This window comes from Cebus imitator, unplaced genomic scaffold (genome assembly GCF_001604975.1).
Source record: "Cebus imitator isolate Cc_AM_T3 unplaced genomic scaffold, Cebus_imitator-1.0 Scaffold801, whole genome shotgun sequence".
NCBI classification, from domain to species: Eukaryota; Metazoa; Chordata; class Mammalia; order Primates; family Cebidae; genus Cebus; species Cebus imitator.
The window spans coordinates 504,295-529,315 of NW_016108116.1; the positions used below are offsets into that span (position 1 = coordinate 504,295).

A 25,021-nucleotide genomic window follows, 5' to 3' on the forward strand; every position below is an offset into this window, starting at 1 on the left:
GTTACCATGAGCCCACAGAACCCACTGACATGCCCACGTTACCATGAACCCACAGAACCCACTGACATGCCCACCAGAGCATTCTGGAGGCTCCAGTTGCTGCCGCAGCTCTGGGGGCCACTGTGGTCCTGGGTCATGAAGACTACAGAGTATCAGAGTTGGAGGAGCCAGAGGACCAAGGACCTGCTCCCATCTGGAGCTTCTCCTCTTCTTCTCTGCCACACCGAGGGCTGAGCTTCAAAAGTGTTTTCTGAAGGATCTGAATGGGCCCAGTAAGCTAATTCCCTTTGCTTTCCTGAGTGCTATGTTTACTCCCAACTCATGCTTCTGTCCTTGACCTTGTGAAAGACTGCCCACCTCATTCCCATCCTAATATACAACCCCTCTGAAAGGACTTTGTGAGTTGAGAGGTGTATGGCCCGTTTGTGTCTGTTCCTAAGATAGGACTGTGTACCCAGTGTGGGGCAGCCCCCCATAGGGCAAAGACATGAACACGTTGGACAGAGGGTGCGATGAGGAAGCACAGCTTATTTTTCACAGCGCAGGGACATTAAAGAAGGAGGGAAGCACTGAGACCAGCAGTATAAACCCACTGGGGGAGTACTTGACACTCTTCACTGAACATCTCAGCAGGAAAGAGGGCACAGGAGTAAAGATGCCCCAGGCGAGGGCTGGTTCCAGTCTTTTTGGCACTTCCTTTTCTCCAATATTTTTCCTTAATCTCATGGCTCAGGTCAGCAGCAGACCCAGAGCTGTGGGCACAGCTGGAGCCCCTGCCTTGCTGACCACTGCCCCCGTCACAGGAGTTGGAGCTCTGGCGCTGGCATCGGTGGGACCCGCGGTATCTGTGGTGACTCAGGCAGCAGCCACCCTCGGAGCTGGGGCCACAGCCCCCAGAGCTTGAGGCACGGCCAGAGGAATCTGGAGGCAGACACTGCACTGGGATCTTTGCAGGGCATTTGGGTGACGGGCACTTGGGAAGGGGCCAGCACTGCTGCTGGTTCTGCTGGCAGTACATCTGGGCAGGAGGTCAGGGAGCCTGGGCAAAACAAAAGCAAAGCAAAATACTTGTCAATGAAGGTGTCAGGCCAGGGCCTTCTCATACTTTGGCTAAATTATGGATCCCTTCCCCTAAACTCAGCCTGGGCAGGGAAATGGAAAGTGATCTGGAGTTAAACCAGCCTAATACTGTCCCTTCTTCTAGCCCTCTACCCTGCCTGGGAGACAGCTGACACTCCTGGGTGGGCCTCCAGGGCTCCTGCGCACGCCCCCGGACCCGATGCGAACAGCGCCCCCTGCAGGCGTTCCTCGCACACAACACCCATGACTCCCCAGGGTGGCCTCTCTCTGGACACCCGTGAGGAGGGCAAGCATCCCCGAGAGGCACCGAGGGAGGGCGGGTCCTGAGGTCGCAGCATCACGGAGCCCCTGAAGTGGCTCGCGGACTCGTCTCCCTCACAATCCCGCTCCTCTCCCATCCTAGTCCCAGCCTGCCGCCCACCAACCGCAGCCTCTCCGCCGCCTCTACCCTGTCAGCCTAGGACAGATGCGGAAGCACAGGTGTGTTTGCGCGGCCCTTTCAGCCCAGGTCCTCTCGCCAGCTGGACCCTCACCTGGGGTAGTGGAGGCAGGAGAAGGTTCTTCCTGAGGCGACTGTGGACTGAGGAGCCCCAGCCCTTGTATCCTGGGCCTGATGATGTACAGCCCAAGTGTGCGTCCCCCTTCGCTGCCAAAGGGAGGGAAACACCACACACTCCCAAGGACCAGGCTTCCAGCATATTCTAGGCGCATACTTTGCGAAATGGCAAAAGGGAAGCAGGAAATCTGGATGACGGTCCAATTATCCACCGTTCAGGCCCCTCTGGCTGCTGTTCCACTTTTTTTCTTCATTCAGTTCACATGCTCTGAAGCCAGGGTACGGTCCTTTGTGGGCCCTGGTAATATGGGGACAAACAGAACACATTTCTGCCCTTGACTAGCTCACAGCTTCTCAGAAGGCCAGATGGACAACTGAATAATTAAATCAGACCCTATGCGCTAAGCGACACAGCACAAGTGTGCACAAACACAGCAGGCCAGGGTCACTGCCTCTGGGTGTCAATCCCCATTGATTTGTGGATTACTTTACATGGGTGATGGACTCAGCCCCTGTCCTCGGGTGTTGGCTCACGGGACCTTGGGAATGAGGTGTGGTTGAGTAAGGGGTGGAAGAATGGAGCTGGGGCCATGGCTTGAGAGGTAATGCCTTCAGGGAATATCAGGGCATCTGGCATGTGGCATAGGGCACTGGTGGAGGGGGAGGACTAACGTGGAAGGAGGAGCGAAAATGTTTCCCATTTTGTAGGCTGGCTGTTTACTCTGTTGGTAGTTTCTTTTATGTTCAGAAACTCTTAAATTTAATTAGATCCCATTTGTCAATTTTTTCTTTTGTTGTGATTGCTTTTGGCATCTTTGTCAAAATGTGTTGGTGATGGGAGTAGCAGCCTGCCTGAAGCAGCCTCTGCAAATACCCTAGCTGCAGTTGGGGAGGCATGGCCAGAGCTGTGTGCTCCACAGAGCTGGTAGGAGCCAGGAACAGTCAAGAGCCACACCCCCTTCTGAGTTAAAGGGGCAGGAGCCCCACCCTCCCAGACACAGCTGCAGCTGCCCAACCTTGGCTGCAGACCCAGGCATCTCTCTGTTCTCTGGGACCTGGGAAGCCCCCCTGCCCCACAGGCTTGGAAGTGCCTGCTCCCACTGCCTGGCCTCTCCCTGCTCTTGGCACTTTCTCCGCTTTTGGAGCAAAGTTGTAGCTGAGCCCAGGCACTGTGATGACTCAGCTGGTGTGCATGCTTAGGGTAGTGCTGACATGCCTGTCCCCTGTTGTCTTGGTACCCTCCAGAATTTGGGTGCTGATGAGCACTGGAGGGAGGCTGATGAAGGGCTGAGGGTGGCTCAGAGTGGGCCTGAAGGTGCCCCTCGGCAGGACAGCCTGGGTGCTGTGAATGGCAGCACAAGGCAGACAGGCTTCTGGGCAGAAGGGGTGGTCCCTGGTGAAGCCCCACCTTCAAGCCATGGATGGCCTGAAGACTGGGGACCAGGCTGCCAGTTCTGCAGACTGGAGTGAGAACTTACGGTGCTTTTCTTAAGCCCTCCCATGGCGTCCCATGGACAATGAAAGTGCAGTCAGCATGCACTTTCTCCCCCCTGAAGCCCATAAAAACTCCAGAGTCAGCCAGACTTGGGCAGAGGACAGGATGACCTGCCTGTGGAGAGGAGCTACTCAGTGTGGTTTTCCTCTCTGTTGAGAGCTGTACACTCATCCGGATGACCTGTCTGCAGAAAGGAGCTACCCACTTTGAGTCTCTTGAGAGCTATATTGACACTCAACAAAGTACCTCTTTGCCTTGCTCACCCACCAGTTGTCCATATACTTTACTCTTCCTTGACATGGGACAAGAACTCAGGAACCACCAAATGCTGGGACTGAAAGAGCTGTAACACAAACAGGCCTGAAACACCAAGATCTCCCCATCAATGCCCCCAGCTCATCATGTTGTGGGCAATGAGGGAAAGAGAACAAAGAAGGACAGAAGAGCTGCAGCCTTTTGGGGAGCCCAGATTTAGGAGCTCCCTGAGCCAGGGCTGTGACACTCTCTTTGGGGCTCTGCAGTTCCTGGAATCTCCAAGATTCTAGGTACCATCACATTCTGTGGTGCCACCAGTGGAAGCTGCTTGCAGTACACCTGGTCCAGCTGCAGCAGGGAGCTAGCACCTGTGCCAGCACCTGGAGCTGCCCACCTTGCCACAGCCAGCATGCCTGGCTGTGCACAGTGGCTGGACCCCTACACTCACTAGCTCATGCACTCCTCACCGCTCCATACCTGGCTCACCCTTGGCAGGCATGGGATCTGGGCTGGTAGTATGAGCTGAGTGCAGCCTGCCAGGCAAAGTTGGCAGAATAGGCCTAGTGGGCCTGAGCAAAACTCGGGCAAAGGTGCCACTGGCCACAAAGGTTTCCATCTAGAAAAGATACACCTGAAAGATCGTGTGACAGTGAGATGAAGAAACAAGAACAGAGTGAAGATGAGAAGGTCAGGGTTGAATAATACATGCAACCTCTAGGCAGAGCAAGAATCACCTTAGGAGTCATGGTCCTTGTGGCCAGAGGCAAGGGAAAACCTCCACTAAACTGTTGATTATCCCTAGACATCCAGAGTCCACAGAGACACTTGTATGCTTCTAAAAAGGATGGACATGAATTCTCTGGTTGTGAATTCATTTTATAGATAGAAGAATCTGGATAAAATGGTGACAAAGAGATATTTGTACTTGGCATATATTTTATGAACAAAAATGTTAACTGCAATACAGTTGCAGTTAATTGGGTAGGTGGGCTTTTCTCTGGAATGAAAGTATGCTTTACATGTTACTAACACAATGACAATGGCTTTAATAGAAATATTCTTATTCTATGCTTGGTGCATTTTATTTGGTTCTAATTTTACTTTAAGGCTGCATTAACTCCAGTTGAGATGTCCCGAGAGCAGAACCAGCAGCAGTGCCAACCCATTCCCAAATGTCTCCCAAAATGCCCTACCTCTAAGTGTTGCCCTGAATGTCTGTCCCAGTGCTCAGCCCCATGTCTGCCTCCAGTCTCTTCCTGCTGTGGCTCCAGCTCTGGGGGTTGCTGCAGCTCTGCAGGTGGCAGCTACAGCCTAAGTCACTACAGGTGGTGCAGGTTCCACCGCTACAGAACCCAGAATTTTGACTGCCGTGAGTGTGAGCTCTCCAGAGCCTCTGGCTATTGCCACAACTCTGGGGCTGCTGCTGACATGGGCCTTGAGGACCCCTGAGGAGCAACGAAGAAAAACCTAATAGCCTGTCCCAGCCTCTCAGATCCTCATAGCTCCTCTCCTTCCTATAACTTGGTGGCTGTCAGGGACCAAGAAAATTTGGAATATTTAAAAGTTGACACTTGGACACAAAGAAGGGAGCATCACACACTGGGGTCCATTGGCAGGGAGCTATGGGAGGGATAGTGGGAGGGAGTGGGGGGAGGGATAACATGGGGAGAAATGTCAGGCATAGGTGATGGGGGGATGGTGGCAGCAAACCACTTTGTCATGAATGTACCTATGCAACAGTCCTGCATGATCTGCACATATACCCCAGAATCTAAAGTATAATAAAAAAAAGTTTATATTTATTTCTGTCTGATTCATTATCCTAATTATTTATGAGATATTTGACTTCTTCCTCTGATTTTTTTCCTAAAATGACAATAAATCTCCTATTTTCTGCCCACATTGTATCTAGGTCTTTATTATTCCTTCATCGTTTAGGCTTAGTTACCAGTGACCTGCCCTGCCCCACTCCCAAACTGCAGAATTTTCACTCAGCTTTCCAGTCTCTGCATTTACTTGGCAGATTCTCCAAAAGCCAAACCCACCCTGGGCTTTCATAGGAGGCACTAGCTCCCATCTCCTGCCTCCAATCTCCTTCCTCCCCCTGACGCAGGGACCCAAGGGTAAATGGAGCTGAGCAACATGGGAAAGAACCTGTCCCAGGCCCTCTGGAGAAGAGACATTTTTTCTTTCTTTCTTTTTTTTTTTTTTTTTTTTTTTTTGTGATACAGAGTCTTGCTCTGTCGCCCAGGCTGGGTGCCGTGGCTCAATCTCAGCTCACTGCAGCCTCCACCTCCTGGGTTCAAGCAATTCTCCCTGCCTCAGCCTCCTAAGTAGCTGGGATTATAGGCACCTAACTACCATGCCCAGCTAATTTTTGTATTTTTAGTAGAAATGGGGTTTCGCCATGTTGGCCAGGCTGGTCTCAAACTCCTGACCCCAGGTGATTTACCTGCCTTTGCCTCCCAAAGTGCTAAGATTACAGGTGAGAGCCACCACGCCCAGCCAACATTCTGATATTACCTGTTCTCTGTGTCCTGAGCACTTCGCACCCAACTCATGCCCATGTGTCTGTGCACAAGCTCTCCTCTCCTGTCTCTCCTGCTCTGTGCTTCTAAAGGCCACTGGTAAAAAGGGAAAGAACAGGAACCTAAAGGACCTCACATTTCTTTGCATTACAGATTTTATAGTCAGGGAAAAGAGTCTTCTATCCTTTGTATTTAACAGTTGCTTAAACATTATCAGTATGTAATCCTATTTTCTTTTTACAGTGTTTTAATAGACACGGAGTGCATGCAACTGAATTAATCATAATCTTTGGTTCATGGTACTCATCTTTGATCCACATGGACTTCTTTATATTTTCATGTATCTATTCATCCAAATTTATTTAGTAAATAAAATAATCATTACTTTGCCTTTCCAGTTAAAATTGTTTTAACATAGTCCCATGTTTTACTAAGGTATGTTGTTTTTAAGTTTATAAAAGATATCATGCTGTACATATTCTTTTTATACCAAACATTATATTTCTGGGATGTCTTCACATCGTTGCATTTCGCTGTAGTTCATTATGACAACTAAATTATATTGTGTGACTACACCATAATTTCTATACGTTGGCAGTTCTGCAGTTTTCAGATGTTGAGGCATTATGGTACATGTGTTCTAGGAGCAGAGTTGCTGAATCTTGGTGTATTTAGCAGCTAAGAATCTAAATTTATAATAGAGTGCTAATCTGTTTTTCAAAATGATTGAATTTTTATGCGCAATAACCTTAAATAAATTTGAAATGATCTACTCCTTTATAGTTTTGTACTATGTGCCTATAAAACCATTTGGCCATTGTTTTCCATGGCTCTTCACAGTGCTTTAGTTTCTCAACTAGTTATAAGAGAATTCACACTTTTTGTATCTTCTTGAGCTTATTTTACTAGATTATACTTTTTAATGTATGTTCCCCATTTTGTCTAAGCTTTCAACATTGGCAGTATATGGTTATAAACAGCCTTTTATTTTTATATTTTATTCACTGCTTTATTATTGTTATGAAGATGCATAACTTTTTAATTTATAATGTTATTTGATGATATTACCTAAATTAATCTTGCCAGGGTGGGTTTTTTGGGGTGTTTTTGTTGCTGCTGCTGTTTGTTTTTTTGCCTGTTCTGGAATTGGGACTCCTCTATTTAAAAAATATTTCTGATTCTTAAGGATGAGAGTTCTTGCCGAATGTTCATTTTAACTTACTTCAGACCCCCGGGTTTGGTGGTCAGGGAGCTACAAAGGAGGCTTAAGTCCCCTCCTGAGTAGAGCCAGGGAAACATAGAGAAACTCTGCTCCCATGAAGAACTCAGAAAAATGGATGGAGATTAACTTAATATGAGTTTTCACATCCTTATACCTCCTTCTCCAACCCCCTAGAAGGTGGTAGATTACAGTCTAAAAAGTAGGTAATAATTTTTTGCTGAGGTAGGGGAAGGAGAAGTACTGAGGTAAAGTCCTCACCCCATGAGCTGGTTTCCTGGTGTTTGTACTATAAAGTGGGGCCTTGACCTCACTGGGTGCTTGACATGGACACTGGAGCCTTTCCTTTGTAATCATTTCCAGTGAGAATCTCTAATACTCCCTAGTGAAATGTGAATTCGTAGGCCTAAACGATATGATACATAAAGTCACAAGCATTCAAAAACATTCCATTAACATCAGAGGTGTTAGAAATAATTCACCATTTTTTAAAATGAATACACAAGATTAAGTTTATTTGATATTCTATGATGTAAATTCTTAATTCATCAGCACTTTGGGGCCCTGACCAATACTTAAAAACAAAGTATGATAAATATGCTGAATATGAAAAGAAATTGAATAACAAGACAAAACTCCTTATAAGACATCCAAAGAATAATAAATATAACTAAATGTACAGTAAGGGACACGCAAGTTAGAAAATATAGAAGAATAACAACGACAACAAACCCTAAAGGATAAGACAGAAAGTAATGAATATAGAAGACAGACAATGGAGATCTAACATACATGTAATTTGTATACCTGAAGAAGGAAAGGAAGACAATGAATCAGAATGAATACTTAAATTATAATCCAGAGACTTTTGTTCCATGTATGATGGAGTAAAATTCTCTTTCTTCCACTCAATGCAACTATAAAACCTGGGAAGACTGACAGGAGCTAGCTAGCTGGGGTCTAGAAACAGCAGCAGAAGGATAGGAGAAGGGCATGGGAATTGAAACAGTAGAACTGGAAAGGTGCTTCGCTTCCCTTTTCCTCCTTTGGTTTCTCCTGGCCTGAACTTAATGCAGCTGGAAACCTGGAAATGAGCGCTGTGGGGCACTTAGAGAGCTTTTGAAGAAGTCAGCTAGTTCTGGCTTAAGGAGCAAAAGGGTAAGCCCAATCTTCACAGTGAGCGTGGAAGTCCCCCATTTCAATCTCCTTGTTCTTTCATACCTCATATCTCTGGAAACTCCACGGTGGATGGCAGTGGCAGCAGCTGGTAGGAAGCCCACAGGAACGTAGATTGTGAAAAGGGTGACCTCCTTCATTTTGCAGAGCTGCAATCCCAAAAGGGCGGGGCCTACTCCTATTGCTTTCTTTCTCTCACTGTCTTCACACTTCTTGGTCCTGGACGTGGGCCTATTCATACAAATGCGTGGCAGAGAAATGTAACTTGAAGCTCAATTTCTGGCAAGAAGACCATGAAGATGAGCCTCACTGTGACTGACAGTACTGGGGAGATTGCAGAGGGAGAGACAGAAGCTTAGGAAAGAGACCCCATAAATTGTTTATAAATTCCAGAGTTCACTGCAAGGACATGTGTGCAAAGATCTGATCCTAATTAGCAAACAAAAACATATGATAACTCATTAATAGAGGTGCTACTTCCCAGAACTCAGGGTAATGCTGGCTGGCACTCACTCTGGACAGGAACAGCACTACAAAAACCAAAAACTTAATTGATAACTGGAATAGTTTTACATGGAAGGTTGCCCATCAAAACAAAAACATCATTTTTCATCAAATTTAAACAAGATACACAGTCTTGTTTAAAATGTTAAAAGTGTCCCGCATATAAATCACAATTACTTGGCAAAAAAAGAACCTTGAAAATGTTACTCACATAGAAAAGGACAATCAACAGAAACCAATGCTCAGATAACACAAATATTAAAATTGTCTGGCAAAGACTTTATAGCAGCTATTATACAAATGCTCAAACAAGCAATTATAAACACTATCAAAACAATGTTAAAATAAAAATTCTCCCTTGGGAGGCTGAGGAGGGCGATTCACGAGGTCAAGAGATTGAGACCATCCTGGCCAACATGGTGAAACCCTGCCTCTACTTAAAAAATACAAAAATTAGCTGGGCATGGTGGCACGCGCCTGTAGTCCCAGCTACTCGGGAGGCTGAGGCAGGAGAATTGCTTGAACCCGGGAGGTGGAGGTTGCAGTGAGCCGAGATCGTGCCACTGCACTCCAGCCTGGTGCCTGGTGACAGAGCAAGACTCTGTCTCAAAAAAAATAAATAAAAATAAAAAATAAAAAATCTCAGCAACATAAGAGATATTAAGAAGAACCAAATAAAAATGTTAAAATTGAAAAATGCAGTAATTAAAATTTTTTAAAGCTATTGGATAAATTTAATAGCAGAATGGAGATGACAAAGGAGGAGTCAGTAGACTTGAAAATGGATCTAAACAAATAATCTAATCTAAACAACAGACAGAAAAACAAACAGAAAATTGGCAAAGCGTGACAGATCTGTGAGACAATAGCAAAATCTACCATTTATGCCATTGAAATCCCAGAAAGACAGAATAATGAATGTGGAACTAAAAAAAACGTGTGAAGAAATAACAGTTGAAACTTTTCAAGTTTAATAAGATATAAACATACAGATTCAAGAATCAGAGTGAACCCAGAACTCATGAGACCACCAAGAGTGATCCCAAGCTAAGTTCAAAAAACCCTGGTAACATCAGCTAAAAACTACAGACGAAGGAATGATACTGAAAACATCCAGGAAAAATGATGCATCCCTAAAAATGGAGCAGAGATTCAAATCATTGCAGATTTCTTATCAGAAACCACAGAGGCCAGAAGAAAATAGCTCATTTTTAAAGTACTGAAGGAAAACAAAAAAAAATGACAATTGTCAACCAGCTATCTATATGCAGCAAAGAATGTTCTGTCTTTCAGCAATGAAGGTGATATAAAGACATTCTCAGATGGGAGAAAATGAAGGGAATTTGGACCCGCACACCTGGACATCCCCGGTACTTCCAGCTCTCTGCATGGTACTTCCAGCTCTCAGCATAACTTCTGGTTCCAGAACTTAAGGGCAGCCGAGCTACTGATGAAGAGTTGCAGGTGCTGGCTGAAGGTGAGAAAGGTGAGAAAATACCAGAAGGTAGGGGTTGGGGTGGGTAGTGTGCATAAGAGCAGCAAAAAAGGACAAGAGACAATCCCGGCAGTACATGCTTGTTGACTGACAAAATTTCCCCTGAAGTATGCGCTATGCTCTTTATATTTTAAGAATCTAACAGAGGACGTATATTGCTCATTTCCATTCTTCATTTAGACTAAGTATACATACATACCAAAGTTCATTTGTTCACAATTGGTTTTCGCTCATATATTTTTGCTTTATTTATGGTAAAATTTTTCATATTGTGTACAATCTCATTTATATTTCATTGTTTTCTGGATATACACGTTTATGCTTTCATTAATTTTAAATGTTTATTTTTCCACTCAGATAACATATAATATGTATTTGCTTTTATTTTTTTCTAAATAAAGATATATGCTTTTTTTCTCCTTTCAAGGCTTTGATAAATCTAGAGTTTGTCTGAAGTATTCGGTAACACCTCCCCTCCCTTGGTTTTCCATGGGAGAGACAGATTGCATTGTTGCCAGTATTCATGCCCTTATGCCTTGTGACCTTGCAGTTCCCTCACTGAGGAGCAAAATATATTTCCTAAACCCTTGACCCTGAGCTTGAACTTTCTTTGCTCAATAGAATAAGGCAGCAGTGATGGTATGCCATGCCCACAAGGAAAACATGTCCAAGATATCCCACTCTCCCCAAAAGGAGGAATGAAGACGTACGGAGCAGAGCTGAGCCACCCAGCTGAGCCAGCCTAGGTCAAGTCACCTCCATCATCCTGAAGACCTGCAGTCTCACAAGCTAAATAAGTCATTGTTCTACGCATTTTGTTTATTACGTTGTTGTTTTGCACTATAATTGAGGCCATAGTTAACAGGTATATTCCTGAGCTCTAATCATAAACCATCAAAACCTTCGAAACTTTCTAAAGACTTCCCACTTAGGTTTTAGCTTATTGTCCCACATATCCCCGAACTTGTCAAATACCTTAGGGAAAAACTAGGTGTGCACTTGAGGAGCCCCATGTCTCTGCTAAAGGTTCAGCTGATTTCTTTGTCTCCAAGCTATGTCCTTTCCATGATTAAAATCTGGATTCTCAGTGTTTTACCTGCCCAGAATTGACAAATGCTCTAAGGATTAAAAGTGGTTGCAGAAGTCAGTTTCTCTTCCTGGAGTCTAAGCTTCTCCAGTTCAAACTGCCTCAGCACTTCCCTGCTGCTTTCTAAAACACAATTTCTGGTTTAATCTAAGTTTTCTAGTTATGTTAGTTAGGAGAACTGGTCTTCCAATGACTATTTCATCCTATCCAATGAGGAACATTTGCAAGGCAAGGTATGTTTTGTTATTAGAAAATCTACCAATGCAATTTAATGTATTTACAAATTAAAGGAAAAGCAAAAAGATCATCTCAATAGACATAAAAATATGTAATAAACTTTACTACCATTCACAATGCAGACCTCTGAAAACCTGTATTCTAGGAGAATATTCTTATTCCACTAAACAGTACATAGAAAAATTATGCAGCATGTGTTCAGTCAGCCTTCTTGAACTGGAACTCACAAGTTTAGTGTTTTTTTTTTTCTTTTTCTTCATTTTGATTGACACTAGAATTTTATTAAAGTTTTTGTTATCAAAGCACATTTTAAAATCTATTAGAGCCAGACATGGTAATGTATGCCTTATCATACCAGTCTAGATAACATAACAATGCCTCTTTAAAAAGAAAATATATTAGGATAATTACGGTTCTTCCCCTTGTTGGAGCTGCAGATAGGCACTTTTTAAAAAATCTAAAAATACTTTCATTATATTACCATTACATTTTTAAAGTCAGATGGACCTTAGACCCAGAAACTCATGCTCATAGAGGTGAAGTGACTGATAAAGTCACAAATGAAAATGCAGGCAAAGCCAAAGCTTTTTTTTTTTTTTTTAATTTCCTGTCTGCTGCGGGACCCTAAATACTTTGAAGTTTGCATAAAACCTTGCACTGTCTCCTTACTACTGATAGAAGGAGGTCAATGAAATAAAACTTCTCCTAATTTTCAACTTCACCTGCTGGCTATAACTTGGCTTTTTAACGTAGTCTTCCCCCTTCCATTTTTCAGCTTTACAAACCCTCAACTGGAGTCACATAGATCTACTTACCCTACATTTTCTAACTTTATGTTGCACATTTTAAGTGTAGAATCATGCACGCATCCCTGCTTAAAACGCGCTTCTCCATTTTCTCCATCTATCCCAGCAGTTCTCTGTGGACTGGTAAACTCTTGTCTATGTCAGCTCCAAACCTATCTTTCTAGGCTCTACTTTGTGATGCTGGCCTGGGCTTTGCAACGGTGGTTCTTCGATGGCAGGCCGCTATTAGCTTTTGTCACTAGGAGGCGTAAGAGGAACGCAAAAGTCAGGAGAGACAGCGGACTGTAAGCGTCACCCTGAAGATTTTTTTTTTTTTTTAAATCTATAGCAGCAGTTGGTTCTTGTTCCCAGTTTTTTCCACAATTCCAGACCTATCCTCTTCTCCTTCCCCCAGAAGCACCGGCCCCACTAGCCAGTGTCCCACCTAGAAGTCTGGGTTCCCGTTTTACAGATGTCTCCTCTAAATTCCTAGGTTCCAAGAAGTCCCACCCCTTTCCCTTATTCCCTAGCCTTGTGTGGCAATAGCTGCTCCGTGTGATGCTAGAATTCTCCATTTGCCTTTTCAATCCTCTAGTACCCGTTTAATCCAATCCTTACTGTTTCTGTCAAAATAAGGTGTTTCTGTTTTCCTGAATGGACACAGACTGATACAAATCTCTAACAGGTTAATGCGGAACTGATGGACAAAAAGAATATTCTGAAATAATAATATACTTATTTCACTTTCTGAACTACTAACAATTTTACTAGCAGGAAAATGTGACATAAAGTAAAAAAGGTCTATATATTACAAAAGCAATTGTACCTGATATTTTAAGAAATCTTAGATATTTATACTCTTTCTTGCTAGCAGAGAGGCATTGAAATGTCAAATGTTTAAGTACAATGTAAAAGCAAAACATAGTTTATTAAAATTGGGATGATTTTGTGAAGGACAAGAGTGTAAATATCCAGTTCTTACAGAAGAGCTTTGATAAACACAGAACACCAACATTCAGTAAATGCAATAGATTCCTTATTTTGAAAAAAATAGAGTTCTCTTTAAAAAGTGTATATATGTTTTGAAATGAGAAAGAGAGAGAGCCAGAAGCTGGATCACAGACTGAATTAGGAGTAGAGGAAGCTTATTTCTTATTTCCAAGAAGGAACAGGACCATAGTCTTGAGAAACCAGATTCTTGTCTCAAGGGTCGAATCCTCATGCTGCCTCATGGGGTCCCAGCCTAGGAAAGAGTATACTTTGGTGAGATTTCATTCTCCAGCTTCAGAAGAGTAACTCAGTATCTCCCTGGGAAGGATTGAAGAGGCAGGGAGGAAAATGTCAGGAATGATCCTGCAGGTGCCCCAGTATGGGAGGAGCCACTGGCTGCTCCGCCCAGAGCTGTGGCTCACTAGGGCCCAGTCAGGCCACTGCCTGCCTATAAAATGTGTCAGGACCCTGCTCTCATCTGCCTTGACACCCTAGGGACTGTCTGCTCCACACCTGGGTCTGACCAGGGTGAGCAGGTCTTTTGGAACTTAGAGCACAACTAAAAGGGTAAGTAGCTGTTGGAAATCACAGGGGGAAAGGTAAGGGGGGAGAAGAGGGGAATAGAAGTAGAGATGTTGGCCTAGGAAGATTCAGCCTGGGAATTAGAGTCCATGGGAATTAGAGTGATCAGCCAATCTGAATTCTTGCCAATGTCTGGCTTCTGGCAACTGAGTCAGCTGGTTGGGGAGGGATTATTCCAGGCTATTCACATCTCACACACCCATTTGTAGATGCTTAGAGAAGATGCAAGGGGCACACAGAGAAAATGGCAATACCCAATATTACCATGAAATTCCAACTGATATCCTTTCCTCTACCTCAGATATAATTCCCTCCCTCCTTCCCTTCGTTACTCTCTTCCTCTCTCCCTTATTGGCTACCTTTCTTTTCTCATTCATTTATTTATTCACATGTTATTCCTATATCACCAGATTTTTATTAAGCACTTATTAATTACCTGGTGCTATTCTAGACATTGGAATATAGAAGTACACAAAAGAGGGGAGGATAATCCCTGTTTTTTCCCATTTCAGTGGGAAATCTACATTTACTGGATATCATTTATGTAACAAGAACAGTGCCATATCTTAGAGACAGAGAAATTAACAAGATGGAGGCTTTGGCTTGAGTGTGTGTGTGTGTGTGTGTGTGTGTGTGTGTGTGTGTGTGTGTGGTTATGATTTGTTCAAGGTATCAGCAGCCCCAGGGTAGATTCCAAAGGAGGAAACAATGATCTAAGATTTAACAAGTGTATAAAACACCTGTATTGGCTTTTAGGTTGACTGAACTCCCACCAAGATGTCCTGCAAGCAAACCCAGCAGCTGTGCCAGCCTCCTCTTAAAGGGCCTACTACCAAGTGCCCCCCAAAGTGTCCCCCTAAGGGACCTCCTAAGGTGCCCTGTTCAAGTCTCTTCCTCCTGTGGCCCTAGCTCCGGGGCTGCTGTGGTCTCAGCTGACGACGGCATCAGGGCTCCAGCTGTTGCTTTGGGGCTGCTGCTACCAGGATTTTAAGCATCACCTGAGTTACCGAAACACCAAGCACCTGCACTGCTCTCATGAGTCTCGTTCATCAGCGCGTTTTCATCCCTTCAAGAACTCTTGCCTCGGAACATTGCTACACATGAGCTGTGTCTCAGAAGCAGTCATGGGCACAGTGACTTGGGGCTGGGCTCAAAACTTGGTTTCCTGAGGTTTGGATGTGATTGCTCTGAACAAGCTGCTTTGCCACAATAAATATTTTCAAGTTTCCTTGCTTCTATTTTTAAGTTATTTTATTTATGTTTCCATCTACTTACCAATTTCCACTTCTTTTCCCTAAATACATTGCTGAGTTTCCTTACTTTGGATGAATAGAAGAAAAATCAACCCCCCAACATAAAGAGATTAACTTTTAAAAATACATACATGTTTGTTTTAATAAATAAAGAGAAAATAAATAAACTAAAATGTGAACACACTATTGAAATAAATAAATTAATGTAATGGTGTATCAGGGAAATATTATAATACGTTCAAAATATTTCTTTAAATAATTGTCTTTTAGGTGACTATGAAAAAAAGTCCTTGCATATAAAAAATACATGCATTTGGACATTGTTTCATAAATGTTCTTATAATAAAATATGAGATAAATCTATCATTGTGTGCTCAGTCTCTGTGGCTGAGTTAGCTGTTATGTGAGAGGATTTATGCAAAGGAATGCCATGGTTTCCCTGGGTTCAGATGAAGAGCATATTACCCCCTGCTCTGATTCTTAGTTCCTTAAGCCCTCCTGACATCCACACATCAAAACAGAAGCCTGTTTCCAATTGTGCAGTGATCCGGAGAGGATGCCTATGTAGTTCTTCCTCGTCCTTTTTACTCCTACAGCCCTGGGGTGGGGATGTGTCAAAGACAGCCCGCTTACAGTGTCTCCAGCTTACAGACTCTTCTGATGGATGTGTTGGCGAGCTGTCGAGCAATCTTAGTACCCACCTTTGTTGGACCTCCAGAATAGTCAGTCAAGAAAGGCCTTGAAGGATAAGATTAGGTCTCAATAGGAATTCCTAGCAACATTTGAAAACCTGCAATGGGATAGTTCCATCCACCTGAATGCCTATACAGATGCTCCTCAACTTCTGACAGGTTTATGTCCAGATAAACCTATGGTGAGTTGAAAATATCATAATCCAAAAACACGCTTAGTACAACTAACCTACCAAACATGATAGCTTAGCCTAGCCTTCCTTGAACATGCTCAGAACGCTTACATTAGCCAACAGCTGAGCAAAATCATCTGGCAGCAGTGTAAACTGTAGAGTATTGACTGTTTACCATCCCGACCCCATGGCTGACTGGGAGCTGCAGCAGCGTGCCAGGTATCAAGACAGACTATCATTCATAGGGCGTATTGCTAGTCTTGAAAAATATCAAAATTCAAAATTCCAAGTATAGTCTCCACCAAATTAATAAAGTTAAAAAATCCTAAGTTAAACCATCATAAGTTCAGGACCATATATAACTAGTAAATATATATTTTCTTTTTCTTTTATTTTCTTGCTTTTTTTTTTTTTTTGAGATAATCTCGCTCTGTCGCCAGGATGGAGTACAGTGGCACGATCTTGGCTCACTGCAACCTCCACCTTTAGGGTTCAAGCGATTCTCCTGTCTTAGCCTCCTGAGTAGCTGGGATTACAGGCACCCTCCACCACGCCCAGATAATTTTTGTATTTTCAGTAGAGACGGGGTTTCACCATGTTGGCCAGGATGGTCTCGATCTCTTGACCTCGTGATTCGCCCGCCTTGGCCTCCCAAAATGCTGGGATTATAGGCATGAGCCACAATGTCCAGCCATTAATTATATATTTTCTTTTACTTGTCAAGCATCTGTCTCTATGCTGAAACATAGTCATAGTGGGCAGGGATTATATTTCTTTCAAATCATGTTGTATCTCCAGAGTTGGCCACATAGGCAACAATACTTGCTGAGTGTGTGTGAGAGTGAATTAATGAACTCTGATTTTTCAGTTTACTAAGGGAGGACAGTCCAGGAAATCCTCAATGTTTTTTTCTCTTTAGAGATGTTCTGTTCTTTTAATTCACCTGATTATATCCTTCTCTCATTTACGCTCATAAGACCTGCTTAATGATTACCTAATTTGCTCAGCAAATAACCTTTGGAAATAGTTCCTTGCTCCAGGGAATCCCAAGGCATGGAGATGCAGTGATTGCAATTATAATATTTAATTAATGTGACCTATTCATCTAAAACTGAAATTCTTCTAATTCCAGTGATTAAAAATATAGACATACTGGACATAAATGGACATAGGCGGTGAGGGTGTTGGGGTGTGTGTGTGTGTAGTGATCATATCTCATTAACACGGTTCAATCCCATGGTAGCCCATAAATAGTGCCATCTGGGTCATGAAATATGATGGGTTCTGTCTTTGTTTTGATTGGGAAGTAAGTGCATAGATATTGCATAAAAGAGAGGTTATTCAGACAATGAGGTTGCCAGGAACTTGGTATGAGAGAGGGATTTAGAAAGCATAGTTATAAATGATCTGGAAAATTTATCCCACCAAACAAAATAATTGGCAATCTGTACCAGACAAATGGTCTGATAATGTGTGTGTGTGTGTGTGTGTGTGTGTGTGTGCGTGTGCATATGGTAGTGTATCTAAGCTGTATGTGAATTTGTTCTCAAAAATCTGTTGACATTATACTAATAAAGAAATTGTTTTGGGTTAAATATTCTGAACTTTATTCCCAGCTGTGTGAATTGCTTAGCCCTGGGAACCTTCGTTTTCTCACTTGCTTAGTGGAAATATTAATACTATCTACATCACAGGATTGGTATGAGGATTGAATGACATAATGTGTATAAAAGACCTAAGTAATACATAGAGCAAAATAGGTAGTCAACCAGAATTTTTTATGATTAGTATACACACGTGGGTGTATATATGCATATATACATGTAGATATTTGAACCAAAAGCACAACTTAATTCAACCTTCACTTCAGGGGAAGACAGGGAGGCATGGAGAACTGCATTACTTAGAGTTTTCCAGAGAAACAGGAAAGAGAGAGAGCAAAATTTATTTTAAGGAATTGGCTCATGCAATGACTGCGTGGGCTGGAAAGCCCAAAATCTTTCCAGACCGCAGTCACCACATGATGATTGCGATGATTATGCAGGCCAGAAGCCTGGAAATTCAGGTAACAGTGTTGCAGCCTTGAGTCTAAATTCTGCAAATCAGTAGTCTGGAAACCAGCAGAGCTTCTACAGTACAGTCTGAGGATAATTTCTTCTTTCGGAAATCTCAGTCTCTGCTATTAGAGGCTTCAGCTTATTGGATGAGGCTCACCTTAGTAAAATAATGTGCTTATTCAGTCCACTGGTTAAATACTTACAGAGCAACATCTGGACTAGTGTTTGATCAAACAACTGGGCACCACAGCATGGCCTAGGCAAAATTAACCATCACACAGGCCGTGAGGATACATGGAGGTCATTAAAGATATGACCCAAGAGATAGAAGAGGGGTCGACAGTGATCAGGACACACTAAGAAAGTGAAATGATGGCTTTATTTTCACTCAGAATAAAGGAAAATTTCTGGACATACCTTTGGAGAATATTGGAAAAACAGAAACTTCTACCTGGTAACCCCATGAGTCTCAACAAAGCTGTGATGCTAGGAGGGTTGGAGAGCAGGAGCACAGCACTCAGCTGGGGAGGCCCTGGGCCTTTGCACTTTGGTTTCACGGAGGTGTAGTCAGTACAGCACAGACAAGGCTGCTGACGCCGCACGGTAGCTGGAGCTCTGGGAGCTGATGACGACTGTACCTGCTTCCCACGCGGGGCTCAGTCACACAAGAAGAGCTGGAGGTGAACATGGGCTGTGCACTGCAGTGACGCTGCGGAGGGCCCTTCAAAGGCATTGGCATTGCTGCTGGGTTTTTGACAAGGTATCTGAGTTTGAAAGTGAATCGTATAATAAGTTAGCTAAATTAGAGCCAGGACGGAAATAATTTTGCCCTTTTAAACTTATTCATGGTGTGTTGGCAGACAGTTTATTAAATACATTCGTATTCAATTAGTACCTATGAAGAAACATATTACCCCAAGTGAAAAGTGTTAGAAGTGACATTCCTGAAAACAGAACTAATGCTAAATCAATATCAATGTCTGTCTCTCATCATTTTATTTCGTATCTACATACCCACTCCCTACCTACTGTATTTCATGAGCTTTAAGAGGCTGTTAATTGTAAGGGGCACCCTTATTTCATGCACCACAAGAAAAGATAAAAAAACACTCCAAATTTAACTATTATGTGACAGGAATCATATGGTATACATTAATTTAAGGGCTGTTAAAAAAATGTAAGAAGAGTGTATCATAGAACTGATGAATTAAGGTAAATATAAAACCCATCCTGTTTAGGTCATACAAATATGTATGTACAAACTAGACGGGCCAATTCTTGCTTGCCCAGAGCACCCCTTTGCTGTGTTTCTTCCTATCGCTGGGTCTTCTCTTTTCATATTCCACACTCCTGGTGTTGCTCTTTTGACTCCCATATGGTTCTGCTGAGAGCCAGTTTGATGGCTCCCAGTGGTAAACTCACCCTGATAACCAGCCAAGGAAAATGACAGTTCCCAGGTGTGCCAAAACAGAGGCAGGCAGTGTCAGGACATCTCTTATATGCCATGCTAACACCAAGGTCTGAAGTGAGTCTCAGCCCTAGCAGGACGAGGACATGTGAATTTCCAACGACCCTCTGCCTGGAGTTCATGCCCTTCTGATGCCCATCAAATGTGACTTCAGCAAGGAGTCATTCTGGACCTGGGTTCTGAAATCCCGCTTTTCTGTGAAATTGTCTCTTGTTAGGAAATTAGGTGTTAAAATTATCCCAAACTTAAAATTAAGCCAAAAAGTGATTTCTAATAAGTCTTTCTTCCCTGACTTGTGAACCAATTCCCAATGTTTTCTGAGATATAAAGGGACAAAGGGGACATGTTAAAGAGCTGCTTATCTCCCAATTCTGTTTTCCCAGGGGATCGAATCCCATCAGTTCTTCCATTGCTTATTCAACCACTCAATCCAGGTGCTCATGTATGTGCATGTCCATTTCACCTGCACTTTTATATAACTACAATATGCACACACACAGTGCACAGACGCACGCACACACACACACACACACACACACACACACACACACACACGGGTTTGCCTCACTTACTTCCTCGTTTACCAAATTGTTACAAATATCTTTGTCAAAGAGTATGAGGAAGCTGAGGGTGATATCACCATGAAGACAGTGGAATGAACTAACGTGTTCTAAACACATTGGGAAATAGTGACTCAGGAGGTTCAGGTCCCAAACATCATCTTCTCTGGTACCCATGTTTACCTGCAGTCCTCTTCAAAGAGGCCAGTAAATTCTGTAGTCCTTGAGGTCTTGGGCTACTTATTATTCATCTCTATATCCCTACGTTTGGACATACATCCTCCAAGAATGTTCTAGGCTTTCAAGGAATGCCTCTTGAATTCACTGCTCTGGTCACACTGTTGACTTACTTTATCCTTGAGGTAAAAGCTGCCTGAGAACAGGAATCAGGTCTAAAATAGGACTGGATAAATAGGAGAATAGAATCTCTCGGTTAGAAGCAGACAATGTAGAACTACGCTTTCTCTTCATCTTCCCCTCCCCCACCAAGTAGACATTAGGCAATGTGAAGCCGCAGTCTGTGTTTCTGTTTTAATCAGAAGTATGAATATCTGTCTTTTTCAACTCTAATTTTAACATCTTTATTGAGACATAATTTACATATTATGTAGCTCGTTTGTTTAAAGTGTGAATTCAAAGGTTTTTAGTATATTCACAGAGTTGGGCAGTCACCACTACAATTTTAGAACATTTTCATTATTCCAAAAAGAAAACCTGTATCCATTTGACAATAATGTCCCAATTTCTCCCAGCCCGCTAAAGTACCTGAAAGCCACTGATATTTCTCAGAGGACGGGCATAAACGTAAAAGGAAATGCAGGGAACATAATCTTATCCAGGCTCTGGGTCCTCAGATGCCCTGAGTCAGCTCTTCATGGTCCAGCCTGGGAGAGGCCGTAACTGGCTAAAGCCTCATCCCCTTTCAATTTCCACGGATGTGCCCACTCTACACATTTCTCATAAATAGAGTCACGCAATATGCAGTCTTTTGTGTGTAAGTTCTTTCACTTAGTGTAATGTTTTCAAGGATCACCCTCAATATATCTGTTTAAAATAAATGAATAAATGAATGAAAAACTCTTGTCTAGTAAAACCCAAAATCAGAAGTCTGAATAACTCGACCCCTGGCTGACCCTCTACTTCCTGGTCGGAAAGGAGCGTACTCTTCATAAGAGCTACAAGAAATGATGTCTACTTCCAAAGAGAGTTTTCAAATAATCCACCTGTCTGGTTGAGTTAAGCTCTCTGAGGGTAAAATTAATCCTCCATATAGATAATTAATCTCTATTAATTGATTAATTAATCTCTATACATTAATTAATTTTACATAAGACCTGGGAAAGTACCCAACACATGGCATTACCTTTTCTTTTAAACACATATTTATTAAGGATCTACCAGGCATAGAATGTCGTACTAAGCTCTTTCTTACTTCTCACTTTATATTAGATATACTTAGCTCAGTGAGATAGATATAACTGGTTTATAATGGCCATTACATATGAGAAGTGATACTCATAGTGAGTATCATAGTGACAGTCTACCAGCTGTTGATAATTGTTCCAGCAACTTCTAGATATTACCCAGTTAGCATATGCACGTTTTATGATTCCAGTAGCAGATTCTGTACAATTTCTCCGATTAAAGGAAATGTTTAGATTTTAGAGGGGATTTTATTTTCAATCATTCTCCTTGCTCTAGACCACAGAGTGAACTCAGACTTAATCCACTGAATCTGCTTGTTATGGTGAGTCTGAGGAAACGGAGAAACTGAGAGGTCACGAGGAAGGACTGAGAGCCCAGGCAAGGGAGGGATGCCCAGAAAGAGCCAAGGCTGTGGAAGCCCCTGGGATGGCTGGATCCACAGCAGGACATGGAACAGAAACTGCTCAGGGTGGAGGGAGTCATAATGGGACATTTCCACAAGGTCTGGGAAAGCGTTGGTTCAGAACTGATGTTTCCTCAGAGCACATGCATAAAAAAGACCCAGGAAACAGAATCTTGTCCAGGTACGGGTCTCTTGGGTACCCTAAGTTAACTCTTTAGGGCTATGACTGGCTAAAGCCTCTCTAGATCCCAGCCCCAGAGAGGAGTCCTGGAAGCTCCTGAGGCCTCTTTGATTGCAGGATCTAGGAGGCAGGGGAATGTCAGGAATGACCCAGCACGTGCCTGGTTGAGCAAGAGCCACCTCATCCTCTTCCCAGAGCCAGTCCTGGGTCCTATAAAAGACCCATCCAGCTCCAGTACCTCATCTGCTCTGACTCCCCAGGACGTGTCTGTGCTCCTGTGTGTGACCAGGGTGAGTGGGAACATGGGAGACAAGAGGGACGTTAGCCAGACAGAGGGAGAGACAGGGAGATAGGCTGGAGAAAGAGATTTGTGTGCTTGTGCTTTGCCGTAGTGAGCAAGAATAGTATTCAGTCTGCCTCAAATCTACTGATGCTGTGAGGCTTACTGGGGCTCATATAGGTGGGGATAGATAACTGTTCACATCTTTTCCAACTTTGTGTTCAGTGATTTCACGTTGTGAACTTCAAAACTGCCATGTTGGGCATATTTACACCACAGAAATTGGCAACTACTTCAAGTCAGTCCCTTTTATCTGGAGTTTTCATTGCGAAATGTTTTCCAGAGAACCCCCGGGTGTGCCCTGCAATACCCAGCTTGTCCTTAGGGCTTTTATTAAGGGAATAGATATTTCAGGGAGCCATGAATACTCTACTCAGTCTTGTGAGGATAGAGCAATACCAGCTTCCCCCTGAAAGGAAGAAGAAGAAGCTCATTCTGTTGATTTTTTTTTAATCTGTGTACTTTCATTTGGAAGAATGATTCAAGCTGTTTTTTTCAGGTTACTGATGTGACTGAATGATCTAAATATCGTTCTTCTACTTGGGCATTGATTTTAGAAGAGATACAATATTATCTTTGGTTTTAAATATTTAAAGAGTTTCATTATTATTTTTTAGGTTGACATAACTCCTGCCAGCATGTCTTGCCAGCAAAACCAGCAACAGTGCCAGCCCCCTCCCAAGTGTCCTCCCAAGTGCACCCCAAAATGTCTACCTAAGTGTCCCCCCAAATGCCCACCCCAGTGCCCAGCCCCATGCCCACCTCCAGTCTCTTCCTGCTGTGGTCCCAGCTCTGGGGGCTGCTGTGGCTCCAGCTCTGGGGGCTGCTGCAGCTCTGGGGGTAGTGGCTGCTGCCTGAGCCACCACAGGCCCCGTCTCTTCCACCGGCGCCGGCACCAGAGCTCGGACTGCTGTGACAGTGAACCCTCCGGGGGCTCTGGTTGCTGCCACAGCTCTGGGGGCTGCTGCTGACCTGGGCTACAGAGGAGCTCTTGGGACCGAATGGTGAAGATCCTGCTACAGCCTGATGCTTAACTCTTTCCACTGGCTCTCATTCCATTCATGGGTCGACTGGGACTATGAAGGCTCACGGGGCTTCCCTGGAAGAACCTTGTGCTCGATGGAGCACCCCAAATGCATGGCTTACTTTCCTCCTATACCTCATGTGATAATAAAGCTTCGATGTTTGACTCACAAATTGTCTTGGTTCTTCTCTTCTCTTCCAAGATTTCTAAGGTTCTCCAAGAAATCTTGGAGTTTCAGGGCCTAAGAGAAATTCTCATGAGGCAGGGACAAGACATGCGTAGGTGATACGTGAAAAGCTGCTCTGAGGAACTCAGTCTCCAACTGCAGGGTGGATGGAGGGTCAATTCTGGCTGCGGCAGCTTTGCCTTTCACCCCACTAAGCCAGACACATGTTGAAATTTTCTGTGTATTCCAGACATTGATCAGGTTGGGAAGCTCTGTAGACTTGTTCTTTCTAGGGAGAGGAACACATCTCTATGGAGCAAAACTTCCCTGCTGTTAGAATCAGTCGTTGGATTCAATGCTTCAAACAAATATTGAGACCTTTCCTCCTTCACAGTACTGAACTCCCATCCAGGGAGGGTGACTCTGGTTAGATCAGCTTTTTACTTGCTTCCTCAGACACCTGGCTTCTCTTCCTCTCAGTGTTAGATCTAAGTCCCCGGACGCTGTCCTGCCACTTGGCCCATGTTATGGGCAGGTGTGTGATGAGCGATGGAGCTATTAATTAGAAAAAAATCATGGAGGACCCACTTAGAAAACACAAAGGTAAAAGGTACAAGATGCTGCAGGGAAGAATAGATCTTTCCTACTTCAATACTCATCTTCTTTGCCCAGTCCCCTCAGATGTGAGAGGGGAGAAGCGCCAGGGTAGTTAGGAATCTTTAGTCCTAACAGGAGAAGGGAAGGGAAGCAGGGAAACAGCAGACAAAACAAGGACCAGTGCTTCTTAGGTTCAGACTGACAGTTTTCTACATGAAGATGGTGGATTTAGTGGAGAGAGATTCTGACGGACATGGAGTCTCTTATTAAGATGTTCATCTCTCTCCTGACCCTTACTGCTGTGGGAGAAAAACTCAGCTGTTGAATGGGTCTGAGATTCTGTACTCTCTTGCTTTTTAAATCACACTCTGTGCTGAGTCACATGCTTTGACTTAATGTTCTTTATTATTTTTGCCAGTCTCATTATTAGCTGAACTCTCAAGTCCCTGACCAGTAGTCATTTGGAGCTTCTAGAAAGATGTACATTGGCCATTTCTACAAAATTTGTAATGTAATTTTAAATTTTCTTTTCCGTTTTCAAGAGCTCTTCATCTATCAAGAATATTATCCTTGATCTGTCTTTATGAAAATATTTAATGGATCAGATTTCATTGACTCTGTTTATAATAACTTCACTATGGAAACATTTTTAGTTTTTATATACTCAAATATGACTTTCTTTGCTTTATAGCT

At 43.3% G+C, this 25,021-nt stretch overlaps 1 protein-coding gene and 1 long non-coding RNA gene across 2 annotated transcripts; both read left to right on the plus strand.

The window, feature by feature from the left end:
* Window positions 1–13,887: 13,887 nt before the first annotated feature.
* Window positions 13,888–15,215, plus strand: LOC119469734. The gene is made up of 2 exons (XR_005198567.1): window positions 13,888–13,974; window positions 14,746–15,215. It is a non-coding gene; the product is annotated as an uncharacterized LOC119469734 (long non-coding RNA).
* A 7,218-nt stretch (window positions 15,216–22,433) lies between these two features.
* Window positions 22,434–23,738, plus strand: LCE2D (late cornified envelope 2D). The gene is made up of 2 exons (XM_017520095.2): window positions 22,434–22,491; window positions 23,159–23,738. The coding sequence occupies exon 2, from the start codon at window positions 23,180–23,182 to the stop codon at window positions 23,510–23,512; it is 333 nt and encodes a 110-aa protein (XP_017375584.1). The 5' UTR covers window positions 22,434–22,491; window positions 23,159–23,179; the 3' UTR covers window positions 23,513–23,738.
* Window positions 23,739–25,021: the final 1,283 nt, after the last annotated feature.